Genomic DNA, 27,224 nt, shown 5'->3' with positions numbered 1-27,224 from the left:
GCCTTAAACACAAGACCTTTGATACAAAATTGGAACTAGTGGTATTTGAACAAAGTTGTATACATTCATATCAAGATCATGATCAATACATGGTTTGAACAGACCTTTCCCTTCCGTATTCTAAAGCGCATAAAAAGACAACAGGAACAAGTATTGTCTTCAGAACAGTGTGAAGCTTAGAATTGTTACCCAAAGACTATTTTTTTGTTCTTGACATTAACTCCCCCTGCTGCAGTAAAGGCATAATTACAGCAATTAAGAGTGGAATAAAAATTATGCAACTTAAGTTGAGCAAAGCTTTTTTATTTGTGAGCATTAAGGTACATACATGACATGTAATTCTTAAAGAGATGAATTAGAAAATTTGCATAGTTCTTTACAAGACCAACATCTCTTTCATTCATGTTTGGCACCTGTATTACACAGATTAAGACATTTCAGCATAGAACTTATTCTTAGAAAGTAAACAAATGTAAATTTCAGCCCCCCACCCCCATCAGATCTCTCCCCAAAATAATCACAATATTTAATTCATTTTGAGTTCTAGAGTAAGTAAAGTTAGTATGCAGCTGTAAAGTTTTTGTTCAAATACTGAAAGGGTCTTGTGAGAAAACTATCCATTTGTTTCTGCTGCTGCTAAGAATTTACAACATATGCCACTAACCTCTGGATAAAAATTCAGATCACTCAAAATGTAAAGTCCTTCACCTTTCGTAGAATGTCAGATTCTCAGAATAAAATAGGTGTTATTCTGTGCCATGCCCCTTGATAAACTGTACAAGTTAGGAAAAGGGCATTCACAAATACTGGAAAAGCCAGTTTAAAATTCTTTATAGAAGAGGAGAAAGGATATGCTCAAAAATCAGACTGGCCTAATCTTGTTCAACTAGAAGAATGAATCCTCACTCATATATTCCAGCTTGACAACAGTTTTCTTTAGTTTTCATGTACACCTACTAAAAAGTTAAGTTGTTTTCAGGGAGAGTAAATTAAGAAGATTAGGTGATAGATTGCATTCCGCTTTTATTGAGTTGTTCTATAAATCTGGGTGCATTTTTGTTAGACAAAATGTGTGGCTTTAGCAAAGTGCTTGATGAAAGCAGGAATGCTTTTAAAACCGTTAAAATTAATGTACTGCCCTAACTGGAGTGAGAAACCTGTATGAATCACTCACATAAAGCGCCACACCCAGGAAATATGCTCTGTTAGTTCTAAGCTTGTTTTCTATCCTACATTTTACAAGAGAAGGATAAAGGAAAGTCTTCTTGGTGAAGACAGCTCTTAAGGTATGTAGCTCACATCATATTCTACATATCTGGGATATGAAAGAGTTAGTATTAAGTGCTCAAAAGCAATACCATAAAGAATAGAGAAATATGAAACTTTCACAAAGTATTACTCATAGTTAAAGAAAGCAAGTTACAGAGCAAGTTTCTTGGTTATTCATTCAGAGTCTTTGGGAATATGCCAATTTTTAAATGCTCAGCTATTGCATTTTACAGTAGAAATGCAATGACTTTGAAACATGGGGATACTTAGTTTCATGTACATATTCCCCCTCTTAAGACATCATTTTTTTCTTACATTCTACTGAGCAGAAGACCATTCCTTCTATCGGCATGAATTTCTGGCCAATTAGACTCTTGCTACAACAGGAACACAGGAAGCACTCTGTTGTGGCATGCCAGTTGAAGTTGTTGTAGGTTACACGCTGAACTTCTGGATCGATAGCATTATGGCAGCCTTGGCAGACCTGATGAGTGAAAACAGCAATCAAATCGTAAACACAGTCTCTCTCCAATTTGAGGAAAAGATAGAACTCATGGAAGGCAATAGGAATTACTGGCTGTGAATGACATAAAAGGGAATAAATACTATAAGAACTCTTCTAGGCCAAAAGGAAGCTTTAAAGCCTAACTCGGCTATCAGATGGTTTCAAGTAGTCAGCGTACATGTTTAAAAATAAGCGAACGAGCAAGCATTAGTGTTTAAAAATTTTAAAAAAAAATTCGAAGAATCCATTGCAACAGAGCCTAAACTTAAACATTTATATAGCAGTGGTGACTTAAGGGGCCAACCAGGACAAGTCCTCATTGTGCTATATGTTGTACACAGCACCATATTAAATGCCACCTCCAGGGTCATTGTCATTATTGGAACAGCTTGCCACTGACAACACAGCACAGAGACCTGATGAATTGCATAGCCAGTGTAGGGGAAGTTACCTCGCACCATCACTGACCTCTGCAATTACTTGCATTTTTTACCCACTGATTTCTGTAACACAATCCAGTATGGTCAGTAGCTCCTGTTTTAACAGATATGGCAACATCCTGCAGTTTTCTGGACAAACCTTATTGAATTAAGTTTAAGTATCTTAGGAATTCATTGTATTACAAATGCAAATGTGTTTGTATTATTGTGGGATTGTACGTAAGGTCCGTGGGGGTAGACCTGACTAATGTAAACCCTGGAAAGTGTTAGGAGCATCAGAGGACTGTTTGAAACAATGTACCCTCTCCAGTTATACAAAAGCTCAACCTTTGGCAACCCCGCCCTGAGGGGGCCTTTGTCAGCTGATCACCTATTACACGAGGACTTAGATTCATGAACATTCTTGGTCAGAGCAAAAAGGTGTTATGAACTTGTGACCACAGAACATCCCTTGTATGGCATTTAAGGACGGTTCATCTGCTAGACTCCTTGTTGGAATTGGAGTGAATGCTGGTAAGCTTATTAGCATGTGTGTAGGTTCTTTCACCTTAAGAATAAATGTGCTTGCTTAGAAAGGGCGGTGCAGTAACTTAACTGTGGGCTATTATGCTGTTCATAGCCTCAGAGGAGAAGGCAAAGCAGGGCTGCCTAGGAAATCTGACCTGCTGGGGAACTCACTTCCTACTTCATGATGATCTGCACTATTACTTTATGTGTAATCAGTAATACTTGAAAGGTAATGATGACATCTGAGATTGAAAAAACCACTGATGGTGTGGTGATGAAACTGACAGTGTGAAAGTGTGAAAATGGTAGTAGCCATGGTTTATGTTAGCAAAATGACTTAATGTCTCCTATATCTTAAAACCATCCTGCTAGCCTACTAAGTTTCACAAGTCATCATTATTGTATACAGAGTTGTTGTAGTGGTGTTGGTCCCAGGATATTAGAGAGACAAGGTGGTGGTGGTAATATCTTTTACTGGACCAACTTCTGTTGGTGAAAGAGACAAGCTTCTGAGCTTACAAAGAGCTCTTCTTCAGATCTGAGAAATGTACTCAGAGTGTCAAAGCTAAATACATTTCCCAGATCTGAAGAAGAGCTCTTTGTAAGCTTGAAAGCTTTTGTCCCTCACCAAAAGAAGCTGGTCCATTAAAAGATATATTACCTCACCCACAAAATCATCACTAGCCCATTTTCAAATCTTTCAGTGTCTAGGAAGTCTTGACTCAAGTTTACATACTAAATGCTCTGTAAGTTGTCTAAAAGAATGCAATCTGTTAACCTAATAAACTGCTTCTATATATACACAAATTAGAAAATTATTTCAGTATCAAGTGAAAATAGAAGACAACTGATGGACTTTGACCCAACCTGAAACAATTCATACCTTAGATCGTATGGATGAGAATGTGATTGTACATTCTGTACATCAGAAGTTATTGTACCATCAGAAGTTATTGTAGTCATTCTCATTTCTTACAAATCAAGATAACTTCAAGTATCTTACCACAGCATGGTTCTTCACGTAGCATGGTTTGCAGACAGGCTTGTCATTTACCATGACATAGATTTCCCCAGCCAAGACGCAGTCACAATCAAAGCAGCAAAAGTGTTTCAGGTGCCAGTTTTGACCCTCTGCCTGGGTATATTCATTGCTGAATATCAGCTATGGGGGAAAAACACCACAAATGTATGATCTGAACAGTATTTCTGTCTAGGAAACTTTATACCACTAACAAGGCATGTTGCCAGTTTTCCAAAAATTGGTCATTTGAATCCACTGTTTCTGAATCCAGATTGTTCCTGCACATTTAAGTGTCTGTTCCATGCACATTTAAAATTACATTTGCTTGGCTTTGTTTCAGAGACCCTCTATTGACTCTGTTAATGCAGTAGATTCCAATGGCATTAATCAGTCTGCTCTCTGCATTTTGCACTAAGATATTTGTATAATTTAGCAAGGCACTCCACCTAGCGTCCTTAGCAAGAAAGACTTAAACAAGACCAAGCTAACTGCATTGTATTCCATACATATGTCATCTCTCATTTAACTTATGATTAAAATGTATCATTCATCCCTTTGTATAGGACTGTTTTGTTAATATTCAATTATTTTCAGAAGGAAAGACTGGTTTGCAGTAAAAAAAACCTATATTCTAAATATGAACACGGGAAGGGGACTGGGGGCTTTCCCTACCTCATCACATCCAGCACATCGGGGTTTCTCACTGTCACAGTAGTGTCTTCCACAATATAGGTTTCCATTCTTCCAGAAGTAGATCATGTCCACCAGAAGTTCACTACAGGTGCAGCAGACAAAGCAAGCGGGGTGCCACAGTTTGTCATATCCAGCACGCTCAGCATAAACGGCTGGATCGCCTTCTTTCATGTTTAATTTGCAGCGGTAGCAGGACTACAATGAAGCCATCCAAATTAAGTTAGATATAAAATGAGGATATATAAAAAATATATCTATAAAAAAATCCCACAAATTTGTATTTCAGTAAGTCCTAACTTCCCAGCCTAAAATTAAGGAGGTGGAGTTACTCCCAAGGTCAAGGTTAGAAAGTTTGATCCCAGGTCAAACAATAGGTTTAATTAAGCAATAATACAAGAAGAAAAGCTAATTCACTGGATGGTGGTTTTTGCAATGTGTATATTTATCCACTAGAACTGGACTGAGACCACCAGAAAATTTCACATGGCTCATGCAACAGTATGAAAGTAAATTAGTACATATTACTATAGGAGTTCGGAGAGCTGTGTCATACAGGAGGTTAGACTAAATGGTAACAGTGGTCCCTTCTGGCCTTGGAATCTATGCAGAATCAAGAACAGCACCCAAAAAGCGAGTGACCATTATCCCATTAGCTAATCTAGTATTCTATGGACCAACTTTTTGTGAGAATGAGGAATAACTAGTGAAACCAACAGTTGCTGGAGTAAAATTGGATCACATGAAATAAGAATAAGGCCATGTACTTTTAAGGATTGAGAAGAGATTATAAAATAGTGGCTGTATCTGCCAAACATAGAAGGCACATATTGTTCTGATTTCAGAAATCTGTGTGTTAAGCCTACACTCCTGTGCTGCTGAGCCACTCATGGCTGTTCTCCAATTATCTATCTTTGGGCAGGGGGAAGGAAGAGAAAAGTATAAACACAATCATACTACAAATAGGTGCCAAGAAGTCTAGGCATATTGTTTTACTAATATTTATATTCTCTACTGAAGTGGTTTTGTCCGCCAGTTGGACATTAGAGATGGTGTATGCTATACCGTTTATTTATCACTTACGCGCTTGTCTGTACTGATTGGTTTTGTTTCACGGGGTGCCTCTTTTCCTCCCTCCAATAGCTATACTGTGAATATGAAACTCTCCACTGACTAGCTGCTGCAATCCTCTAGTCTGATTGGCTCCTTTCATTTTTCCCCCAAAACTGAAGTCAATAAAATATTCTACTCTGCTTTTCACTCCTTTCAAATAAAATATCTCCAGGAAGCGTACATGAAAGGGAGAGTCCAAACAACAAAATGGGGCAATGAAACTGCTGAAGAGGAAAGCACTAGAAGTAATAAATATTCTTTTGGCTCATATCCTTACTTCAGGCCTGCTTCTGCTCCCATAGGAAAACTTCCCACTGGCTCCAATTAGTTTCAATTTGAGCCAGAGTAGGATCTCCATGTACTCCATCTCCCCAACAACCCACTAGCCCTTGTGGGACAAAGAGGGGCATTGTTCACACAAGATTTTTTCCTGCACCAAACAGATAAAGTTTGATTCACTGAATCCTGACTATCTAATCTCCCTGCTCTATGAGGCTTCTTATTTATAGCAAAACAAAAAGTTCATTTTAATGAAAATATGTATTTGAGTGTGCCCTGATACAGGTAAAGATTAGGTTTTATCAAGGTATTGGGAGAGTCCCAACCACCCCCACTTAAATTCAGTTTGGAAACACAAATATATATGGGTCACAATGTCACTATCTGACCCCTTCTTACCAGGGCAGACCATGCTACACTGAGGTGCTTTAGCTTACACACTCCTAGGAGATTTAAATGGGAGAGAACGGCCAGCAGGCCATTTTCTGTAAATGCTCCTCCACAGGGGGTTTTGAGCTATGTTTCCCTCGAGCCAATGTAATCCAGAGCAGTTTATCATTAGGGTGTGTTGCAAGGTATCACACTTTGCACAAGGGGGTGCTTCTAAGAAAATATTAGAGAGTTTATTTTGTAACACGAAAGATATTGCTGCTGCAGTATCACAAGAAGGTGGTTCTGACTGCATGACGTATCTTGTTGTATTATAGCTTAATTTCACCAGGGCCTGTCAAGAGGTGAGTTGCTACACATGGGCACGTTATTTTTAACATGCAGTAATAGCAACCATTATTGCAATGGCAGTCTTGTTATTTATTTCAAAAAGTAGTTACCAATATCTAGTTTGCTGCAGCAGTTGAATAAGGATTGCAGAGATGGTCAGATAGAGTTCCTTAACTGCATCAGTTCACACTTAGTTTAAAAGCTTTGAATACACTAGACAAAATGCTACAGAATCTAGTCCTATGTAGGAATAACTCTTATGATACACTTACAGAGAATGAACTCTAAAGCAGGTGAATAATATGAGTTCTTGTAATTTCACTATCTGCTCTTTGAATTCCAATAGCAATGGTAGGAGGGGCAATAAGTAAATGGTAAAGTCCTAAATTCTGGTAACAAGTCACCTGTGGTTCAGTCTAACCCTCACTTAAACTGCACTTCTTTATACACAGGTATCAGAGATATACACAGCAGGAGTTTGCAATCTCTAATCCTAACAAAGCAAGTATGGTTAAAACATACTTGTATAAGAATATAAAAACACAAGGGTAGTATTTATTTGCTTCATTTTTGTGGAACTGTCAACTAAGATATTTTATTCAGATCCTTGCCGAGACGATAAAAATTTACTACCAATACTGGGAATTAATGTCTTCCCTTCAACACTGCATAGAACTGAAGACCATACTAGAGAAAGAAAATGTAGTTCTCAACATGAAAATCTGACTAGTCAAAATATCAATTAATTATACAGTCTGACTGGTGAGGAAACTTACTTTATTAGGGATATATAATATTTTGGTCTTTTAGTTCTAGGTAAAAATCAGCAAGTTAAGTTACCTCAGAAAATCTTCACTTCCCAGCAAGGGGGGGGGGGGAAAGAGAGAGAGAACACAGACTACTAAGAACATTCCTTTCCCTTAGGAGATTAGTTTATAGCATAAAGAAAGAATACTATTCTCATCCATGATCACCTCATTATGAACCACACTGTTATATTATTTATGAGAATAAGGTATAATAGTCTACGTAGTTAGGAAGCTTAGAGGTATTTGTGGTATACTTTATTTAATACTGCCAAGAGTCATGCATTTCAATTAAAGGATATTTCAAATACCTCCAACGTACAAGCTCAGTAGGCTAAAATAGTAGTTTCAATGGTATCTGACAGAAGTCTACCTGTAGCCTTTGCTATTACCTGCTGTTATCTTTATACTTACATACTGGGATCCTTTTTGACCTGATGACTTGTCCTCCATTGCTCCTACAGCTGCTGAGGTGCTTCTGTCACCATTATTTGCAGTATTCTTGTCAGTGGCTTTAGCTTCCACCTCACTAGGGAACTTGACATCTCCCACACCAAGTGCCTCATTCTTGTATTTCTTCACAAACTGTTCCATCTGCTTCACCTCATTAGGAGATAACTCATGGCATTTTGAAGGATCCTGATCATGAGCAGGCAGCTGCTTAGCCAACTGTTTCTTCCTGTACTGAGCACCTTCTGAGCCAGCCACAGGCTGTTTCTCCTTTGGAAGCATCTGCATATACTGTCTAGCCTAAACCAGGAAGAATTAGATATCAGATACCACTTCAGTTATGGAATCTAGCTTTTTAAACACGTGGCTAAAACCAGCAACAGTCTAACCACTAGCAAAATCTTCTATATAAACATTAAGCTCCCAAATTTTAGTAGATCAAGATGAATGCAGTAGATTACCTGATTTCTGCCCAACATGAAAGACATGCTTGATTCCAAGCCTATTACTACATTAAAAAAAAATAGTATTTACTCCTGTAAGTAGTCTCCAACAATGTTTAATATTTATATAGCACTCTGAAAACATTGTCAACATGTATGTAAAGTAGCTAAGTATTTTACAGATGGAGAAACTGAACCAAAAAGCATTAGGCAGCTTGCTCAGGGCACAGAACTGGTTACAAATAACTGTAGCAAAAGAGGAAGATAGTTTCAGGAAAGCAAGTACAAAACTAAAAATACAATCTGTAAATGAATGTTAAGTACTGAAGGGTTTAGCATATGTAATTTTAAGCAAGTCACTGAAAAAAGATACTGCATCCTATCATAGTTAGAAGCAGGCCATAAAGAGAGAATCTCCAGCTACGGATCAGATTGCACTCCAGTACATAAAGTCAACAATTCAAGTTAAAAAGTAAAATAAAAATCCTCAAAAGGCTATCCAAGTGTCTCATCTGGTTGAGCTGCTAACAAACTGAAGGGAGCTTTTCTTTTAGATATCAACATTGAGCTCGTTCTTACCATATACAGTAACAAACGTGCAGCATTGAGTGTTTCCCTTTACTTTAAACAATGACATAAATTATATATATTTTTTTAAAACAGTACATCCCATTTCTTTCAGTCCTTCTAGCAAGGACAGATTTGGAGATTTGTTAATTCTTTTAAGTGCCATTACTAAAGGCATATGCCTAATTCAATGTTCAATCCTAACGATTAGACAAGAACATGGCCTCTTCCCCACCACTTCCAAAGTAAAAACCTCACAGATGGACAGTGTGCAGTAAATTATAACATACTGAGATCTGTATGAAGACATAGGTGGGGCAGGCTGAATACCAGCACACTTATTTGAGAGGTGGAGGGGGAAAGAGGAAGAGAGAATCAGGTTTTGAAGCAACTGAGAATTTTAAGATCTATAAAACAAGGATCAGAGATACAATCAAATAAAAAACAAGGACTTGATCCTATACAAGATCCATAAATGTTGACCCTTAGTGTGGATTCCCACTGCCTTCCCCTCAACCACCAAAATAGAAAAACAAAAATACTACAAACCCACACCCAGGGAAAATGTTATCACTAAGCAGAAAATAAGTTCTGCATTTCTTACCAGTGTCTGATTCTGAACAGGAGGAGCCCATTCATATGTCACAGTATTGATGGATATATTCTTCTTGGCAGACACCGGATTAGTTAGTATCATTACATTGCGTTTATACATAGGAATTCCATCAGTTTTCAGCTTTGCAATAAGGGTCGTGTATTTTGTATCTTCAAAGAGCTTCCCCACTTTTCGATCTTCCTCGTTGCTTGTGAGGACATCATGTTCTTCCTGGCCACATTTGCAGTTTCGACATATTTTTCTATAAATTTGGAGGAATATAGGCAGTTAGCACCCTAACTGCAGGCCGCATCTCACATTAGTTACATGCATCAAAATGAACCACTAAAAAAGCATATTTACTGCCTTCCAAAAGTGTACATCTACACCTATAATTTAGTGTTTTTAAAATAGGAATAGAACAAAAACTGGGTGACCCTTCTGAAATTAAAGAGGTTTTTCATCATTCCTGTAGTAATCTTCTTTGCCCTTAAAAGACCCAATCTTTATAAACCTCAAGTGGTAATTTCTTTACCAGTTTCCACACTTCCCTTTTATTGCACATGCCCACAGTGGTTTGTTATTATAGAGTTACTAATAAGTGCTTAAAAACAAGGTCAGATATTGCAATATTCGCTCAAGAGGACAAATGCAAATCTATATCTGAAGTAGCTACCACAAGAACAGAACATAAGAATCGCCATACTGGATTAGACCAGTGGTCCATCTAGCCCAGCATCCTGTCTTCTGACAGTGGCCAGTGCCAGATGCTTCAGAGGGAATGAACAAAACGGGGAAATTTATTGAGTGATCCCTCCCATCATCCAGTCGTAGCTTCTGGCAGTCAGAGATTTAGGGACGCCCACAGCATGGGGTCTTGTCCCTGACCATCTTGGCTAATAGCCATTGATAGACCTATCCTCCATGAACTTATCTAGATCTCTTTTTGTACCCTGTTCAAAGAACTGTGGCCTTTACAACATCCCCTAGCTGTGTGCTGTGTGAAGTACTTCATTATATTTGTTTTAAACCTGCTGTCTATTAATTTCATTGGATGATCCCTGGTTCTTATGTTATGTGAAAGGGTACATAACACTTCCTTATTCATTCTCCATACCATTCATGATTTTATAGACCAGTTCCCAAAGCCTCTCCTCATAAATCATGTGCCTCAGTCCCTTAAACATTTTTGTTGCCCTCCACTGGACTCTCTCCAATTTGTGCACATCCTTTCTGTAGTGGAGAGCCCAAAACTGGATGCAATACTCCAGATGTGGCCTCACCAGTGTCAAAGAGAGGAATAATCCTCTTCCCTCGATCTGCTGGCAGTGCTACTAATGAGGCCCAATACTCCATTGGCCTTCTTGACAACAATGGCACACTGTTGACTCATATCCAGCTTCTCTTCCAGATTGGATATGAATAGCAAATTCTCACTCTAAATGGTGATTCAAGCAAGCTACAGAGATTCTTAAGGGGCCAGCTGCACTTGCTTACAGTTTAAAAACCCCAGGTGTTCCTTTCACAGGCTAAAAATCCCTTTAGGACCTCTCCTCCCCCTAGTTCAGTCTTTGTTCCTCAGGTGTTTCCAGGAGTCTCTTTGGGCAGGGAGTCAGTAAAGAACCACGCTGATGTCACTCCCCTGCCTTAAATAGCTTTTGCATATGGCAAGAACTCTGCCTCAAAGCTTGGTTCCCATGCCAGTCAGTGGAAAAACACTGGTATTCCAAGATGGAATCCATGGTTACATGTCCCTGTAGTGCCACAGCAGCCATTGCTCGGAGGCATTTGTAGCATCCTCAGGAAGACCCCCAGGTGGGAAATAAACTCCTTCTAAGGCAGTGGGTCTCAAACTTTTTTTTACTGGCGACCCCTTTCACATTGCAAGCCTCTGAGTGTGACCCCCCTTATAAATTAAAAACCACTTTTATATATTTAACACCATTATAAATGCTGGAGGCAAGCAAAGTTTGGGGCTGACAGTACTTGAGCTGCGGTGCCAGTGCTGATGGGGGATTCGGCACTGTGGCTGGTGCCGAGGTGCCTAGGGGGCACTCAGGCTGATCCTATGGACTCTGCTAAGGGAAAATCTTCTGGCTGGCATGTACGAGGCACGCACACACCTGGCTGGAATGGACATGAACAATCACTCAAAGAAGAAGTGTTCCTTCTCAGGAGGAAGCTGCGTTGAAGATGATGAAAGGAACATGTCTGAGCATGCAGGATCTTCAGGTTGGTAAACTTTTTTATTTCATACTTCGTAAGGACTGTCTGTCTTCCTTCTGGACTATTCCTGAATTCTCATGTTTGAGCAAAACATAGTTGTTACTCTATGGTACTATCATTCTAGATGCAGTTGTGATAAAATATAAATAGCTGAAATAGGCAAATCTTCCTTTTACAATTTCACCTTTAAAGTAGTACTGAGTGTCAGTGAATGCAATGAGTAATACTAAATTAGCAGTATGGTAATAACTAAGTAACTGCATTGACTTATTTTGTTTAGGAGAATCCATCCTCAACATGCAGGATTCTGAAGACTATCCACCTTCAAGATCACCATCATTTTCTATAGTTTCAGAGTTATCTGCCAATGATGGTATTTCAGTCACATGTATGTCACATAGCCACAGTATATCACCTGTAGCAAAAAGAAAAACAATCTCCATCATCCACAAACCATAGATAAGTTTGTGATAAGAACCAGCAGATTACAAAAAAGAGGTAATTGATGAAAAACTTGCCCGCTTTGTTTATGCAACAAACTCTCCTTTCTGTATGATTGAGAACCCACACTTCATTAACATGGTTCAGTCATTAAGACCCGGATACAGTCCACCCAACAGAGCAGATGTTGCAGGCAAATTCCTGGATAGTGTGTATGAAAGAGAAATTGAGCAGTGTGCAAAAGGTCTAGAGGGTGAAATTGCTAACCTGAGTCTTGAGGGTGGAGCAATGTCTACAATGATCCTGTTGTATATGCTTGTGTGACAACAGAAGGGAATATCTTCCTTACAGAAACAATTGATACATCAGGAAATGCACACACAGCAGAATACTTACAAGTAGCAGCAGTAAAAGCTATAGCAAACTGCGAAAAAAACTCAAATGTTTAGTGCGCAGCTTGGTCACAGACAAAGCTGCAAATGTATCCAAGATGAGAAGAAATTTAGAAGAGAGTGAAGAGAGTCCCAAGCTAATAACATACGGTTGCACCTAGCCAAAGACTTCAGTGCTCCAGAAATACAGTAACTCCTTGCTTAACATTGTAGCTATGTTCCTGAAAAATATATATATTCATTCCCTGAGCCCTCAAGGGTTAACACATTGTTGTAGAGTGTGAGGCTACATTAACAAGGCAGCATGAATGGAGGGAGGGGAGACAGCATGGCAGAGAGAGACAGAGACACACACCGTGTGAGAGAGAGAGAGAGAGGGAGGGAGACTCGCACTGCCCCTTTAAGTACGCTGACCCCACTCTAAGTACATTGCCTTTTTGAGTAGACCAGAAGATTGAGATAGCAGCTGCTGCCAGCAGGGCTCCCTCCATCCGGAGCCCTGTCATGTCCCGCCCCCTGATCTTTGGAGATGAGGGTACAGGAGTGGTGTGCAAGAGTGGGGGGAGCAGAACACCCTGACCATAGGCGGCAGGTTTGTATAATTTTTGGTGGGGCCCAAAATGGTGGTGCCCCCCCCGCTCCCGCCCTGTAAGCCGATATAAAATGAAGCTACAACGTGTCAGTGCCACAAGATTACAAGGGTCAATTAAAAGTGGAAAGTCAGAAGCAGCACTTGCCTACTTCAATATACAGTATTATATTTTGTTGCATCTGTTGTGATGAAGTGGGAATGTTCTTAATATTTTCTCTGAATACTGTGTGGGTGCCTCAGTTTCCCCTGCAAGATGCCAACTGAAGGTGTTGGGGACAAAGAGATCAGGTGGCCTCCTTGTCCAGAAGAGACACACAGGCCAGAGGAGGGAGTGTCAGTTTGGAGCTGGCTGGGGAAATTGGGAGAGACCCAGAACTTGGTTCTGGGCTCCCCACCCCCCAAGATGGACCTGACAGAGGGGTTCTGTTTTCTGTACCAACAAGCTCTGTTTAAACTGTGTTCCCGTCATCTAATAAACCTTCTGTTTTACTGTCTGGCTGAGAGTCACATCTGACTGCAGAGTTGGGGTGCAGCGACCTCTGGTTGCCCCAGGACCAGCCTGGGCAGACTCACTTTGGAAAGTGCATGACGTGGAAGGGCATGCTGAATGCTCCGAGGTCAGACCCAGGAAGGTGTAAGCTTCTTGCCCTGGAGACAGTATGCTCCGAGAGAGGAGGCTCCCCCAGAGTCCTGACTGGCTTTGTATGGAGATGTTCCAAAGCATCACAGCATTCCCTTCCACACCGTGCACTTCCCAGAAGTCCGCACAGGCACTGACACTCCCTCCTCCGGCCTTTGTCTCTTTTCCAGGCATTAGGAGGCCACCTGATCTCTCTGTTCTCCAACACCTTCAGTTGGCACCTTGCAGGGGAAACTGATTTGGGAGAAATGAAGTAAAAGCTGCCCAAACCGAGCTTGAGCACTCCTGAATTTTGAGGTGTTCAAATCTGGAAGGCAGGTGCTGGGGGTGGGAGAGGGCTGTGGGATCCATGGGGGAGCATGGCAGCAACTGTCTGGAGCTGCATGGAGCCAGATACGCTGGTCTGAGTGGCACAGTAAGCGGTTTGGGGGTTGGAGAAGAGGTAGGGAGTTCCGGGGGGCAGTCAAGGGACAAGGAGCAGGGGGAGTTGGATGGGGCAGAGGTTCAAAGGGGCAGTCAGGGGACAGGCAGCAATTGGATAGGCATGGGAGTCTAAGAGGTTTATCAGGGGACAGGTAGGGGTGCGGTCCTGGGGAAGTTGGGTGGGGTCTCAGGCGGGGCAGTTGGGGACAAGGAGAAGGGAGGCTTAGATAGGGGCTGAGGTCCCAAGGGGCAGTTAGGGGCAGGGGTCTCGGGAGGGGGTAATCGGGGAACAAGGACCAGTGGGGCTTAGATAGGGGGTGGAGGTTCTGGGGGGCAGTTGGGGCAGGGGTCTGGGGAGGGGGCAATCAGCGGACAGAGGCTGGGATTCAAAGGGTTCTGGGCTGCCTGCAACCGCGGGGAGCCCAGAGCCTTTTAAATCCCAGCCGGGGCCGGGAATCAGGGGAGCCCAGAACCCTTTAAATCTCAGCAGCCGCTGGAATTTAAAGGGCTCTGGGCTGCCTGCAACCGCGGGGAGCCCAGAGCCTTTTAAATCCCAGCCGCGGCCGGGAGCCAGAGAGCTCTGGGCTGCCCCACAGCGGGAGCTCAGAGCCTTTAAATCCCCGCCGCGGCGGGGTTTCAGTGGGCTCGGCGCTGCCCGCTGCGGGGGGGAGCCCAGAGCCCTTTAAATCCCAGCCACGGCTTAGATTTAAAAGGCTCTGGGCTCCCCACCGCGGCCGGGAATCAGAGGGCTCTGGCGGGGAGCCCAGCGCCCTTTAAATCCCAGCCCCGGCTGGGAGTCAGAGGACTCTGGGCTGCCTGCAACCGCAGGGAGCCCAGAGCCTTTTAAATCCCAGCCACGGCTGGGATTTAAAGGGCCCTGGGCTGCCTGCAACCGCGGGGAGCGCAGAGCCCTTTAAATCCCAGCCGCGGCTGGGAATCAGAGGGCTCTGGGCTCCCCGCCGCGGCAGACAGCCCAGAGCTCTCTGATTCCCTGCCGCGGCTGGGATTTAAAAGGCTCTGGGCTGCCGGCAGCGCACCGCAGGGGAGAAACCTAGCTCCAAATATTGCTGGAGCAGAGCTCCTGTCTGTGAATATTCCTGGGGCTAAAGCCCCAGGAGCCCATATAAGTCGGCGCCCATGACCCTGACATTAGCACCCCTCTTCCCCCGCCTCTTGCACAGCAAGCAGGAAGCTCCCAAGAGCAGCTCCAAGGTAGGGGGCAGGAGCAGGGCAGCATGGGGGAGGGACAGCTGAACTGCCCGGCAATTGATAGCTTGCTGGGCGGCTGCTGCACAGGGAACTTAGGGGAATGGGGAGCTGATGGGGGGCTGCCGGTTCACCCTGGTTCCAAGCCCCCACTAGCTAGCTCCAATGGGCTGCTCTTTCTGCAAGCAGTGGACAAAGCAGGAAGCTGCCAAACAATGTTATAAAGGAGCATTGCACAACTTTAAACGAGCATGTTCTCTAATTGATCAGCAATGTAACAACAAAATAAGGTCAACTGGGACGACTAAGTGAGGAGTTGCTGTAAAGGCTAATGTTGTTGAAATTGCAAAATACTTACAACCACTTTGCAACAGCTACTCTGAAAAAAGTGGGAGGAATCAAGCTAACTCTCCCACAAGACATGCGATGGAACTCAGTAGTGGACTGTTTTGAGCCATATATCAAGAACAGGCCTAGTCTGATGACAGTTTGTGAACAAAATCATGAAAAAAATAGATGGCACTGTCAGAGCCAAAGTTCTCAACATTGGGCTTAAGAGAAATACTGAACATATGCTGAGTACCCTGAGCTTATTTCTGTAGCTTTGAACAAAATGCAGGGAAATAGCGATTTTATTGCTGATGCTGCTGACATTTGGAAAGAACTGAATGAGATCTTATAAAGAAATAGGCAATGACAGAATTAAATTACAAGCATTAAAAAACGAATGGGACAAGCACTATCTCCAGCTCATTTTCTTGCAAATATTCTCAATACTTGGTACCAGGGTCAAACCTTAACTACTGAAGAGGAGTTGGCTATGACATGGACATCCAGCAATCATCCCTCCATAATGCCAACTATAATACACTTCAGAGCTAAGAGTGAACCATTCAAGAAATATAATGTTTGCTGATTATGTTTTAAAGAAAAAAAGTCACACCACTGAACTGGCGGAAGTCACTTAAGGACTTGGATTCAGAGACTGTTGAAGTGATAATCTCACTTTTAACAGCAGTAGCATCTTCTGCTAGTTCAGAAAGAATAATTTTCTTCCTCTGGACTAATTTATTCCAAATTGAGAAATTGTTTGGGACCTGAAAAAGCAGGAAAGCTTGTTTTTCTTTTCTAGATACAAACAGGAAAATGAAGGTGAAGATGACTGAGTTAGCTGCAGAAGCCAATATCTTAAGTTTCTCATGTTGACTTGGTTGACATAGTCACTTTGAAATATGAAAGAAAAAAAATTCAACTATATTAGTTAAACAAAAACAAACCTGATATTAAAAACTTTAATGTTTAACTAAATTAAAAAATTCATATGCTTGTTTTGTTAAATATTATAAGTTTGCTGTTGAAGAAAGAAATCCAGAATACACAATATTGTTGTTTTAGTTAAACAAAATAATTTAAATGTCTGTCTGGTGATATTCTCCCCCTAATACAGTATGGCAAGAAAATCCTCCAAATATTAATCATTAACCTGTTGAAGTGGAAATATTTATGAAGTCATTGGGAGGTGAACTATCTGCTCAAATTACCTTTGGTAAGTGAAATAAGCAAACATTCATTCATTTTCTGATATAGCTGTAAAATGAATCTGAAAAGATTTCAAAATAAATCACGTAAAATGTATAGTGTGTACCTTCTAAAAATGAAACCTACATCTATCTCTGAGTTGCGAAGAATATGTATTAAGGTTATAACAACCAACAAGAATGCACATTTAGGTAGAAATCCATAATTAAAATAGAGTCTTCCTTACCAGTGATTTAAATCATGATTTAAAAATCAATATGATTAAAATCAAATCCACCCTATTGCAGAGCCATTGGCCATTATTTTTGAAAACTCGTGGTGAGTGGGGGAGGTCCTGGATGACTGGAAAAAGGCAAATACAGTGCCCATCTTTTAAAAAAAGGGAAGAAGGAGAATCTGGGGAACTATAGACCAGTCAGCCTCACTTCAGTCCCTGGAAAAATCACAGCGCAGGTCCTCAAGGAATCCATTTTCAAGCACTTGGAGGAGAGGAAGGTGATCAGGAACAGTGACCATGGGTTCACCAAGAGCGAGTCATCCCTGACTAACCTGATTGCCTTCTATGATGAGATAACTGGCTCTGTGTATATGCGGAAAGCAGTGGATGTGATATACCTTGGCTTTAGGAAAGCTTTTCACATGGTCTCCCACAGTATTCTTGCCAGCGAGTTAAAGAAGTATGGATTAGATGAAAAGACTATAAGGTGGATAGAAAGCTGGCTAGATCGTCGGGCTCAACGGGTAGTGACAATGGCTCGATGTTTAGTTGGCAGCTGGTATCAAGCAGAGCGTCCCAGGGGTTGGTCCTGGGGCTAGTTTTGTTCAACATCTTCATTAATGATCTGGATGATAGGATGGATTGCACCCTTAGCAAGTTCGTGGATGACACTAAGCTTGGGGGAGAGGTAGATACGCTGGAGGGTAGGGATAGGGTCCAGAGTGACCTAGACAAATTGGAGGATTGGGCCAAAAAAAAAAAAAAAAATCTCATGAGGTTCAAGAAGGACAAGTGCAGAGTCCTGCACTTAGGACAGAAGAATCCCATGCACCGCTACAAGCTGGGGCCCGACTAAGTGGCAGTTCTGCAGAAGAAAACCTGGGGATTATAGTGGACAAGAAGCTGGATATGAGTCAACAGTCTGCCCTCGTTGCCAAGGAGGCTAATGGCATATTGGGCTGCATTAGTGGGAGCACTGCCAGGAGATCAAGGGAAGTGATTATTCCCCTCTATTCGACACTGGTGAGGCCACACCTGGAGCACTGCCTTCAGTTTTGGGCCCCCGCACTACAGAAACGGTGTGGACAAACTGGAAAGAGTCCAGCGGAGGGCAACAAAAATGGGGGGTGGGACACATGACTTACGAGGAGAGGCTGAAGGAAATGGGCTTGTTTAGTCTGCAGAAGAGAAGAGTGAGAGGGGATGTGACAGCAGCCTTCAACTACCTGAAGGGGGGTTCCAAAGAGGATGGAGCTAGGCTGTTCTCAGTGGTGGCAGATGACAGAACAAGGCGCAATGGTCTCAAGTTGCAGTGGGGGAGGCATAGGTTGGATATTAGGAAAAATTATTTCAGTAGGAGGGTGGTGAAGCACTGGAGTGGGTTACCTAGGGAAGTGGTGCTTGACAAAGCCCTGGCTGGGATGATTTAGTTGGGGTTGGTCCTGCTTTGAGCAGGGGGTTAGACTAAATGACCTCCTGAGATCTCTTCCAACCCTATGATTCTAATCCTTGAGCTGGCAGTAGCACTTACAGTGTGTATGTTTGGGAGTGGAGGCATGAGGAATGGAAATCAGCTTCTTTTTTATACTTCCCACCAGATCTACATGTTGCGGAAAGTGTTTCCTCTCCCTTCTACTCTCAGGGGATAGAGGATGGGTTTATTAGCTCAAAACAAAGTGAAAAGTTCATGAAGGACAGGTTCAGTGCCTCTGCCAGCACCTTCCCCCTGCCTGGATGTGTGTGTTAGGATAAGGTGGAGGGGAAGGGGGGGGATTGAAGAAGTTGAAACAGCCAACCTTTTAATACAACTCTGGGCCACATCCTGGTCTTTACCACATCCACTTTGTGCTGGCTCCTGGCACAGAGCAAACATGAAGCTGGCAGATTCAGCTGCCCAAGAAGAGTTCCATAGCATGCCCTCTCCTTCCCCTCACTAGCATAGGGTTGGTTTAACAGCCCTAAATCTCAGGGTCCTGGCCCTCAGTATAAAGGGAATACAAGTACTCCAAACCTCTTCCCCCTATAGGCATAGAATTTGGGGGGGGGGGTAGCAAAATCCTTTTCATAAAGGAGGGAAACAATACGGCATTATGTTGGGGAAACACCACAAACAGGATTCATAACACAAACCATGAGAAAAAGACCCATCCCCAAGTAAGTTTGGCAGTATCTTTTTCCCCTTAGGGTCTTAAATCCAGCAACACAAAAAAAAATCACCCAAAGTCCCAAAAGTCCAACACCCCAAAAGTCTCTTGAGTCCAGCAACCCATGAGTAAGCTTGAGTGCAAGGTTAGACTGTAAACAAGGGTGTGACAGGCTGTGTGCTAGAGATAGTGTTTTCAGGCTAGTTGAGATAAACGTGAACACCCTGAACAGATAAGCTTGAATTGTAGAGAAGGCAAGGACATAAGCAATTATCACACAATCTGCCCAGTGTCCAAACCAGTTAGATTCAAGAATAGATGTTCTGAGCTAGGAAAAATCTATCTAAATGGTGCAGTGTGACAGGTGATTTGGTATTATGGTATCACCTTGTATGCAAACCCCATGTCTGGGCCCGGCCAATGTGGGCACAGAGCTGTTACATGCCTAATTAAAGTAACCTGAGTGACGAACAGAGTTTTGGGATCCCAGAAAACAAGATGAAATGTTATCCTAGAACTGGATGAGGTGTTCTGGGTAAGCCGAGTGGAAAAGGTCTCGAAGGAAATCCTAAAGTTCCCCTTCTACTGGTATAGCCCGTTGGAGCCAGTGCAATTTAAAACATCCTCAGGGCAGCTGCAAGATGTGCCTAAGGATCTGCCTTTTGGCCCCAGAATGAGAGAAGATATGGTGGTTTAAGCCACATTCCATATTTCCCACCCTAGGCTGTACCAGGTGCTGAAGGGTTAGATGACCTGGAGGAAACTACTAGTCCCAAATAGCTTTTTTGCGAACTTGACAGGCTATTAGCATCTTTTGGTATTCACAGGGCATTGTGAATTCTCAGACTGCATTTCAAAAGGCAAGTCAGAACATTCTCTGCTGCTTGTAATAGGTTATGTTGCATGACTCCAGTCTAACACTCCCATCTAGTGGGAAAGTATGTAATCATACTGTAAGGGCTAGTCTACACTGGCAAGCCGCAGCAACGCCTTAATGTGGCTTGTGTGGTCGTGGCAGAGCACTGGGAGAGCGGGATCCCTAAAACATAAAATAGACAAACCTGCAGACCCCCAACCAGAGCAACACATGGGGGTGGGGCACGTGGGGCCACATGCCCTCCTCCCCCCGATTTCTGCCTTCCATTTGGCCCTGTTCCCTGAAGTGCTGATGTAGCAGGACAGAGCAGTGGTGTGTCTCCTTGGCTAGTTGCTGCCTGCTTGTGGAGTCAATGGCTGTGAGGCAACCCCTTCTGACAGCAGGGAAAGATCTTTCTACTGCAGTCATTTTTAAAATTTTGGTTGCACCCCTCCCCAACCCAGACAGGCTGGGTGGCCTGCTAGGGTGAGTTGGGGGTGGAGATGGCGCTTCCTCCCCAAGTCCCACCACCCATGGCTGGAGCCCAAGTCCTGGCAGACCTCATGCCCCACATCCCTGTGGTTGAGCAGTGCTGTAGAAGAGAATTCCCAGTTTATAGAAGTCTGCATTTCAACACAATTTCCTTGTCTTCCAGGAGTGGCAAAACCCTGCAGGAATGAGTCTAGCATCAATTCATACCGTACTTTAATTTGAACAGTAGATTCCATGCTGCCTTACTTTAACAGTTTTTAAGTCTTTATTTTAACTAGGGTTTTTAATAGTTATCTCTTAAAAAGAAAAACCCTGATGGTGATAGTGGTTCAGAAATGCCAAAACAAAAACAAAAAAAACAAAACAATTAGCCTGGTAACGCTAAACTGTTCAGAGAAAAATAAGTGTTGTAGACAATTTTGAAGTCTTACGACTACAGTATTAATACCCCACTGAGAAGTGGGTGCATCTCTGCCACAAAGAGTATTGTTGTAGACTATTTGCAGGCACCACTACATTGACTTACACTTAGTTATTATAACCTTGAAGCCTAGACAGATGTTTTTAAAAAGCTTAGACTTTCAAATAGTTCTGTAGCAATTCAAAAATAACCTCTAGTTACATGGCTTCACAATCATACCATACACGAGGCCCTATTTATGACATAGATCCTTTCACCTCTGTCTCCCAAGCCATCCTGTGCTCTGGATAGAAAGAGGCTTATAGTTTCCAAACCTGGTCTGTTCCACACAAGGGAAATGGCCTGCCACCAGCTAGCCATACAACTCTCAGTCTTGTTCTCCAGAAAGCCTATGGGGTTTTTCCACACAAACATAAGGAGAATCCCCAGCAGCTCTTTGAAGCGTGTTATATTGTTTTTAGGCCTGACACTACAGCAGGGGTTTCCAAACTATGGTCGTACCATCAGCAGTTGGGGTGGCTGCAATCCCTAGTATGTGGATGATACCATTTTGCTCTTCACAACGTGACCTCTTATGTATGGTGCATGCAAGATCATGATAATGGAGGATACCATTTTGCTCCTCAAAATGGCATCCTCCACACAGCGTGACCTTGCAAATACCACACATACAAGGTCACGTTGTGCAGAAGATGCCATTTTGTAGAGCAATATGGCACCCTCTATGTGGCATGACCTCACAGTATTGGGCATCCAAGGTCATGCTATGTGGAGGATGCCATTATGCTCTTCAAAAATGGCATCCTCCACACTGTCTGGGGTCCTGGGAGGAATTCATTAAAATAGGGTCACACAGCAAAAAGTTTGGGAACCCTTGCACAAGAAACCAAGGGAAGCCAATTAAAACTGAAACACTGCAGAGCAGATTCAATTCCATCCAGTAGAGGGTAGTGCTACACTGGTATCATGCCGAATGTATTCAGACAGTAGAGCAGACAGAGGTTAAAAACATCCAAGCAGAATAAAACAGAGTGGTTGGGTTTAGAGATCTCATTTAAGCCTCCCAACCTTAACAGCAACTCAGACTGCAATCCTCACCACTCCTGTTGCCCACAGTCTCTTGTCTCAGTGAAAAGATAACTAGTAGATTCAAGGTTAACATAAATGAAAAGCTGATCGGGTTAAGGTTTTGTCCATTTGTTATTACAGCCTATTTAAAATATGAGCATTTTTATTTCAAACTAGTATGATCAACTGAATGGATTTTCAGGTGCGTTTCCTCCTCCTGACTGATGAGCTGCTGCAACACTTACCCAGACTTCTGCATTTCCTTTAGCAGCAAAACTCGGACCTTTTTTTTCCCTTCAGTACCCATTTATACAACATGATTCACTTTACAGACTACTTGCTTCACTTTCAAGAGAGGAAGGATGGGTTAGTAGTTAGGGGCAATACACTGAAATAGTTATGCAGGTAAAAGCCCTAGTTTGGATCCAGAAACCAGCAGACTGAGTTTAATCTCTGCTGCAGCAGAATGTCTAAACAGAGAGTGAATGTGTCCTAGACCTTGTCTACCCTAGAGATCCACCCAGTGATATAGTTATACAGTATAAAAGCTATGCTAGCATAAGCACTTATTTCAGTTCAAGAAGTAGACTAAACTATATTGATGCAAGACCGGTATTCTGCATCCAAACTAGGGCTTTTACCAGTGTAACTATTTCAGTTAAGAAAAATCCACATTCCTAACCGACAATGTTATACTAGTAAAATGTAAGTGTTGTCAGGCTTTAGTAGAACCCAGACTCTGGTTTCTGGGCGCAGGTGGTGGAAATGACAATATGGGAGAAGTGGAAGTTTTTTTTGCTGAGCAGGAGAACTACAGAATACTAATGCTATACAAAGCCTCGTAAAGCACCAACGAGCCACTATCTGTTTATTACACAGAAGATAAAGGCAATAGCCAAATCTTGGATTCAGGAACAGCATACCATCAAAGTTCAAGCAATATTTCAAATAAATTACTTGAACATGGCAAAAGTTAAGTTAGCAATTGTATAATACTCCACAAACATTAACTCAATTTCAACGTAAATTAAAATAATTTTAACTACAGCTGATCTCAGACAAATGCTTATGTATTTTGTTGGAAGCAGGGGAACAACACATTTTGTTATCAAAACAAAAGTTTGGTTTTTTTTCCATTTCTCTCATTGTATAAGATAGAGGAATGGAGTTCCTATTTATGGCCTTGATTCAGCAGGATTCTTAAGCATGAACCTAACTTTTAAACACAAAAGTAATCCCATAGTCCCCGTTGAAGACCACTCACATGCCTGAAGCTAGGCACTAGAGCAGAGTGAATTCTTTCAGACAAAATTCCTTTCTTCCGTAGTTCAAAAATTCAGGTCAAGCAAAACATTTCATGAGTTTGTGCTGAATTTACCAAAAATTGTTCCAACTGCCTCCTGAAACATTTTTAGACATTTTTTAAAAAAAAGTTTTGATTTTTCCATTCAAAAAGGCTTTCATTTCGAAATTTACTTCAAATTTTTTATAAAGCTAAAAAAAAAACACACCCCACAATTATTTGGTTTTAAAGAACAGCCAGCAAGAAAAATAAAAATAAAAAGCTATTATTTGTACAGCTCTACAAGGCGCAGCTCAGGTACCTGCCAAATTGTGGCCCTCATCCAGTAAACACTTGAGCATATGCTTTAACAATAAAGCATTTGAGCAGTTGCACTGAAGACAACAGCATTACTGTACTTATACCCCAGAAGTTAAGTATGTGCATGAGCGTTTGTAGGATTAAGCCTTATATTTTATCCAAGTCACACTTGTACTCACCTCCAGAAGTGTAGTTCAAATCCTTCACATTTATCCTTGCATTTTAAGCATGGGGCACCAAATCCTTGTTCATGACCTAAGCCCATCTGTTTAAAAATAAAGTGAAAGCTTTTATGAAACTTAAAATTGTTTTTTAAAAGAGAGATTATATTTTGTATCTCAGTTTCCATTATTTTTCCCTTATATTTTATGATCAAAATCTTAAGTGTCAAAGAAAAGAAGTTTGAATAGTCAAATGACAACTTATGGAGGATGACATTTTAGTCATTGAACCAAGAACAGAGCCATAAAGGCTATTCCGTCTAGTTTTGAAAGGTAAATACAGAAAACATTTAAACTGTACATATGTTCAAATGAAGGATATAAACTACAGTCAAGAACTCCCTCAAGACATTTATATGCATTAACTTCAGTCAGAGGTCAGGAATAAAAGAATACAAACATCATGAGGATAATGCAGGATATTGCTTAGATGTTATTAGCCACTGAATAGCTAAAAGTGTGGCATATCCCATCCTCAATAGTGTTGTAATCAGTGTAGCATATTCTGTTCTCAGTCATTACCACTGGCCCACCTCTCTCTGACACAACAGAAACAGAATATATATCTAGAGAAGAGCAATGAGAGTAAACGGTAGGAGAATGCTTTCATATATGGAGAGAATAGAAGTGGCTTGTATTTAATTTGGAATGCAGAAGAACAGAAGAGAGTATAATAAGTGGTATGATAAAGGCCAACAATTTAGTGAATAGCAAATATCACTCATACAGCAAAATAGCAGTGAAATTAGAAGGTTGAATAATTTTTCAGCTATCAAAAAAAGTTAAAGGGTGTATTAGGGTAATTCATGGAATCACCAACATAGATTACTGCTAAGGAGTTTAAGATTCCAAAAAAGGACTAGACACTTGAAAGAACAGAATTTTTATTTACACTAGCTAGAACGACAATGACCATCAATCCTTATGGTCATACAGTGCAAAAAAAATGCTCCTTCCCCGCCCACTAGAATGCATGTGTACACACACCATTCTTCAGATTGCCAGCAGCATATTTGATACAGGAAGAAAGGAAGCAGTGGTGTCAAATACCACTATATCAGATTAGACTAAATTATTGGTTAACTGTAACATGGTAATTCTTATGCCTCAAATAATGAAGCAAAGCAAATCAAATCTTTTTATAGTTTAGTCCAGGGTTTCTCAAACTTCATTGCACTGTGACCCCCTTCTGACAACAAAAATAACTACATGACCCCAGGATTGGTGGGGACCGAAGCTTGAGCCCAGCTGCCCTAGGTGATTGGGCCAAAGCCCAAGCCCCAATGTCCTGGGCAGGGGGGCCAAAGCTGAAGCCCAAGGGCTTCAGCCCCAGGAAGGGGGCCTGTAACCTGAGCCCCACCACCCAAGGCTGAAGCCCTTGAGCTTTGAAGCCCTGGGCAGTGGGGTTCTGGCTCCAGCTTTGGTCCTGGGTGGCTGGGCTCAGATTTTGGCTTTGGACCCAGCAAGTATGGTCACGGCCCACAGTTTGACAACTGCCGGTTTAGTCAATGGTTCAAATTAATTACTCAGCAGCTTATGTTGCAGTGTGCCATCTTAGACAGAGCTAGTCGTTCTTACTGCAGTATTTGTGATATGAGTAACATATCTGGAATTAAGAAATCTGCACTTATGTCAGACTGATGAACAAGCCTTCCAAGAGGGAGCTAAATAAACTAATGTCACAGGAAATGCCATTTCTGGCAGTTGAAAGATTAATCAAATGTCTATTAGTGCCACCTTATTACCCTTGAACTCTTCTGATCTGTGTTCTTTTCCCATGCAGCCATAGTGGGAGAGGACAAAATGTGTCATCTCCCATTCGCTTCTGCCCCTTAACTTAACATTCTGAAGCTATTTCCCCTACTTCTCTTCCCAAAAGCCTAGCATTTCAAAAGGTGCATCCTTTAGATCATGACTGCACCTTCATCACCTTGAAGATTCAAGGTGATGGATCCTAGTTTGCACTGTCAGTTACCTCTCACTGGATGTGCTAACCTGAACCCAGCTCAGCAAATGTTTAGAAGATGATGGATTTAGAGACAAGGCTTCTCTCAACCGTATTCTACTCTATTAAATAGAAGTGTGACAATTAACATCAAGTCACTTGGCTAAAACAGGTCCCAGCAGGGGGCCTTCCAACTGGGGTTCAGGGATAAGACATGCTGATGGGAAACTCACTGATCATTTAATTGGCAAATCCTAGCCCATCTGATGGGGAGGTAAGGTGACTTGCTTAAGTTTAAACGGATTTCGCAAGCCAACCTGAGGGCAGGGAGAGGTTTGGAAATACATGGCTTTGGACTACTGAAGTTCTCCAAAAGCAAGAGGATTTAAAAGCCACTTAAAATAAACTGTGAAGAGTTTCATGAATACTTGATAATCTCCCTCCCAATTCTTCTCAGTCCTAACTCAAATTGCCTGCAGAGAATGCAATCTAATGCTAAGCAAGATCACTTTCCCTGTATGCTACAATAGGCAAAATTTATTCTTGCTTTAAAACAGAATGCCAATAAACCTTATTTACCTTCGTATTAGAAGCTTTTAGAGGATATCTAGTATTACTTACTTGCATGTCATTTTTCTTTACATAGTACACTGAAAAAAAGCCTTAATATTGCAGGCAAGAGCAACAGATGTATCTGAAAAAATATGTGAGAAAGATTTTCTTATTGAAGACTGCCCGGTCTGGAAGGAAAAGAATTTAGGATTTAAGAAAAGGTCACTTACATCATCCCTGTTTCCTGCACAGCTCAATGACCCAATAAATGAACAAACCATTCTTTATAGAGCCATGATTATCTCCATTTTATCTTGACCAGCTAATCATGATTATCTGTGGTTAATTTATTTTAGTGCTAGTTTAACATGTCCAACCAAACAGAACCCAACAAGCATGATTGCACAAACCACCACATCGACTATCAGCCATCATAGATGAAAGACACAAAGTCAATGAAGGAAAAACCCAGTTTTAAAACAAGGATCAAGAGCAGTGGTGGGCAACCTGTGGCCGGCCAGAGTAATCTGCTGGCGGGCCAGACAGTTGTTTACATGTGCACGGCCGCCTGCAGCTCCCAGTGGCCTCAGTTCACCGTTCCTGGCCAATGGGAGCTGCGGGAAGCGGCAGCCAGCACATCCCTGCGTCCCGCGCTGCTTCCCACAGCTCCCATTGGCCAGGAACTGCGAACCGCAGCCACTGGGAGCTGCGGGTGCCTGTGCAAATGTAAACAAACTGTCTGGCGACCCGCCAGCAGATTACCCTGATGGCGTGGGCAGCAGGTTGCCCACCACTGATCAAGAGAGCCATTTAACTTAAACACCCAAAGTCCACCTCATTG

General features: G+C 42.0%; 1 protein-coding gene across 1 annotated transcript in view; it reads right to left on the bottom strand.

Annotated features, from left to right (window-relative positions):
• Positions 1-287: 287 nt before the first annotated feature.
• The window catches only part of TES (testin LIM domain protein), a 42,242-nt gene continuing 15,305 nt past the window's right edge, over positions 288-27,224 (bottom strand). The window contains exons 2-7 of the mRNA XM_039520179.1: positions 23,845-23,930; positions 9,415-9,667; positions 7,765-8,100; positions 4,415-4,630; positions 3,725-3,883; positions 288-1,753 (exon numbers count right to left, since the gene is read on the bottom strand). Of these exons, the coding sequence (XP_039376113.1) occupies positions 1,562-1,753; positions 3,725-3,883; positions 4,415-4,630; positions 7,765-8,100; positions 9,415-9,667; positions 23,845-23,930 (1,242 nt within the window). The 3' untranslated portion in view covers positions 288-1,561. The remainder of the gene's footprint in view (positions 1,754-3,724; positions 3,884-4,414; positions 4,631-7,764; positions 8,101-9,414; positions 9,668-23,844; positions 23,931-27,224) is intronic.

The sequence above is a fragment of the Mauremys reevesii genome, linkage group 1, assembly GCF_016161935.1.
Source record: "Mauremys reevesii isolate NIE-2019 linkage group 1, ASM1616193v1, whole genome shotgun sequence".
Lineage (NCBI taxonomy): Eukaryota > Metazoa > Chordata > Testudines > Geoemydidae > Mauremys > Mauremys reevesii.
The sequence above is the reverse complement of the archived record's forward strand: the minus strand, read 5'-3'. Positions and strand labels throughout refer to the sequence as shown.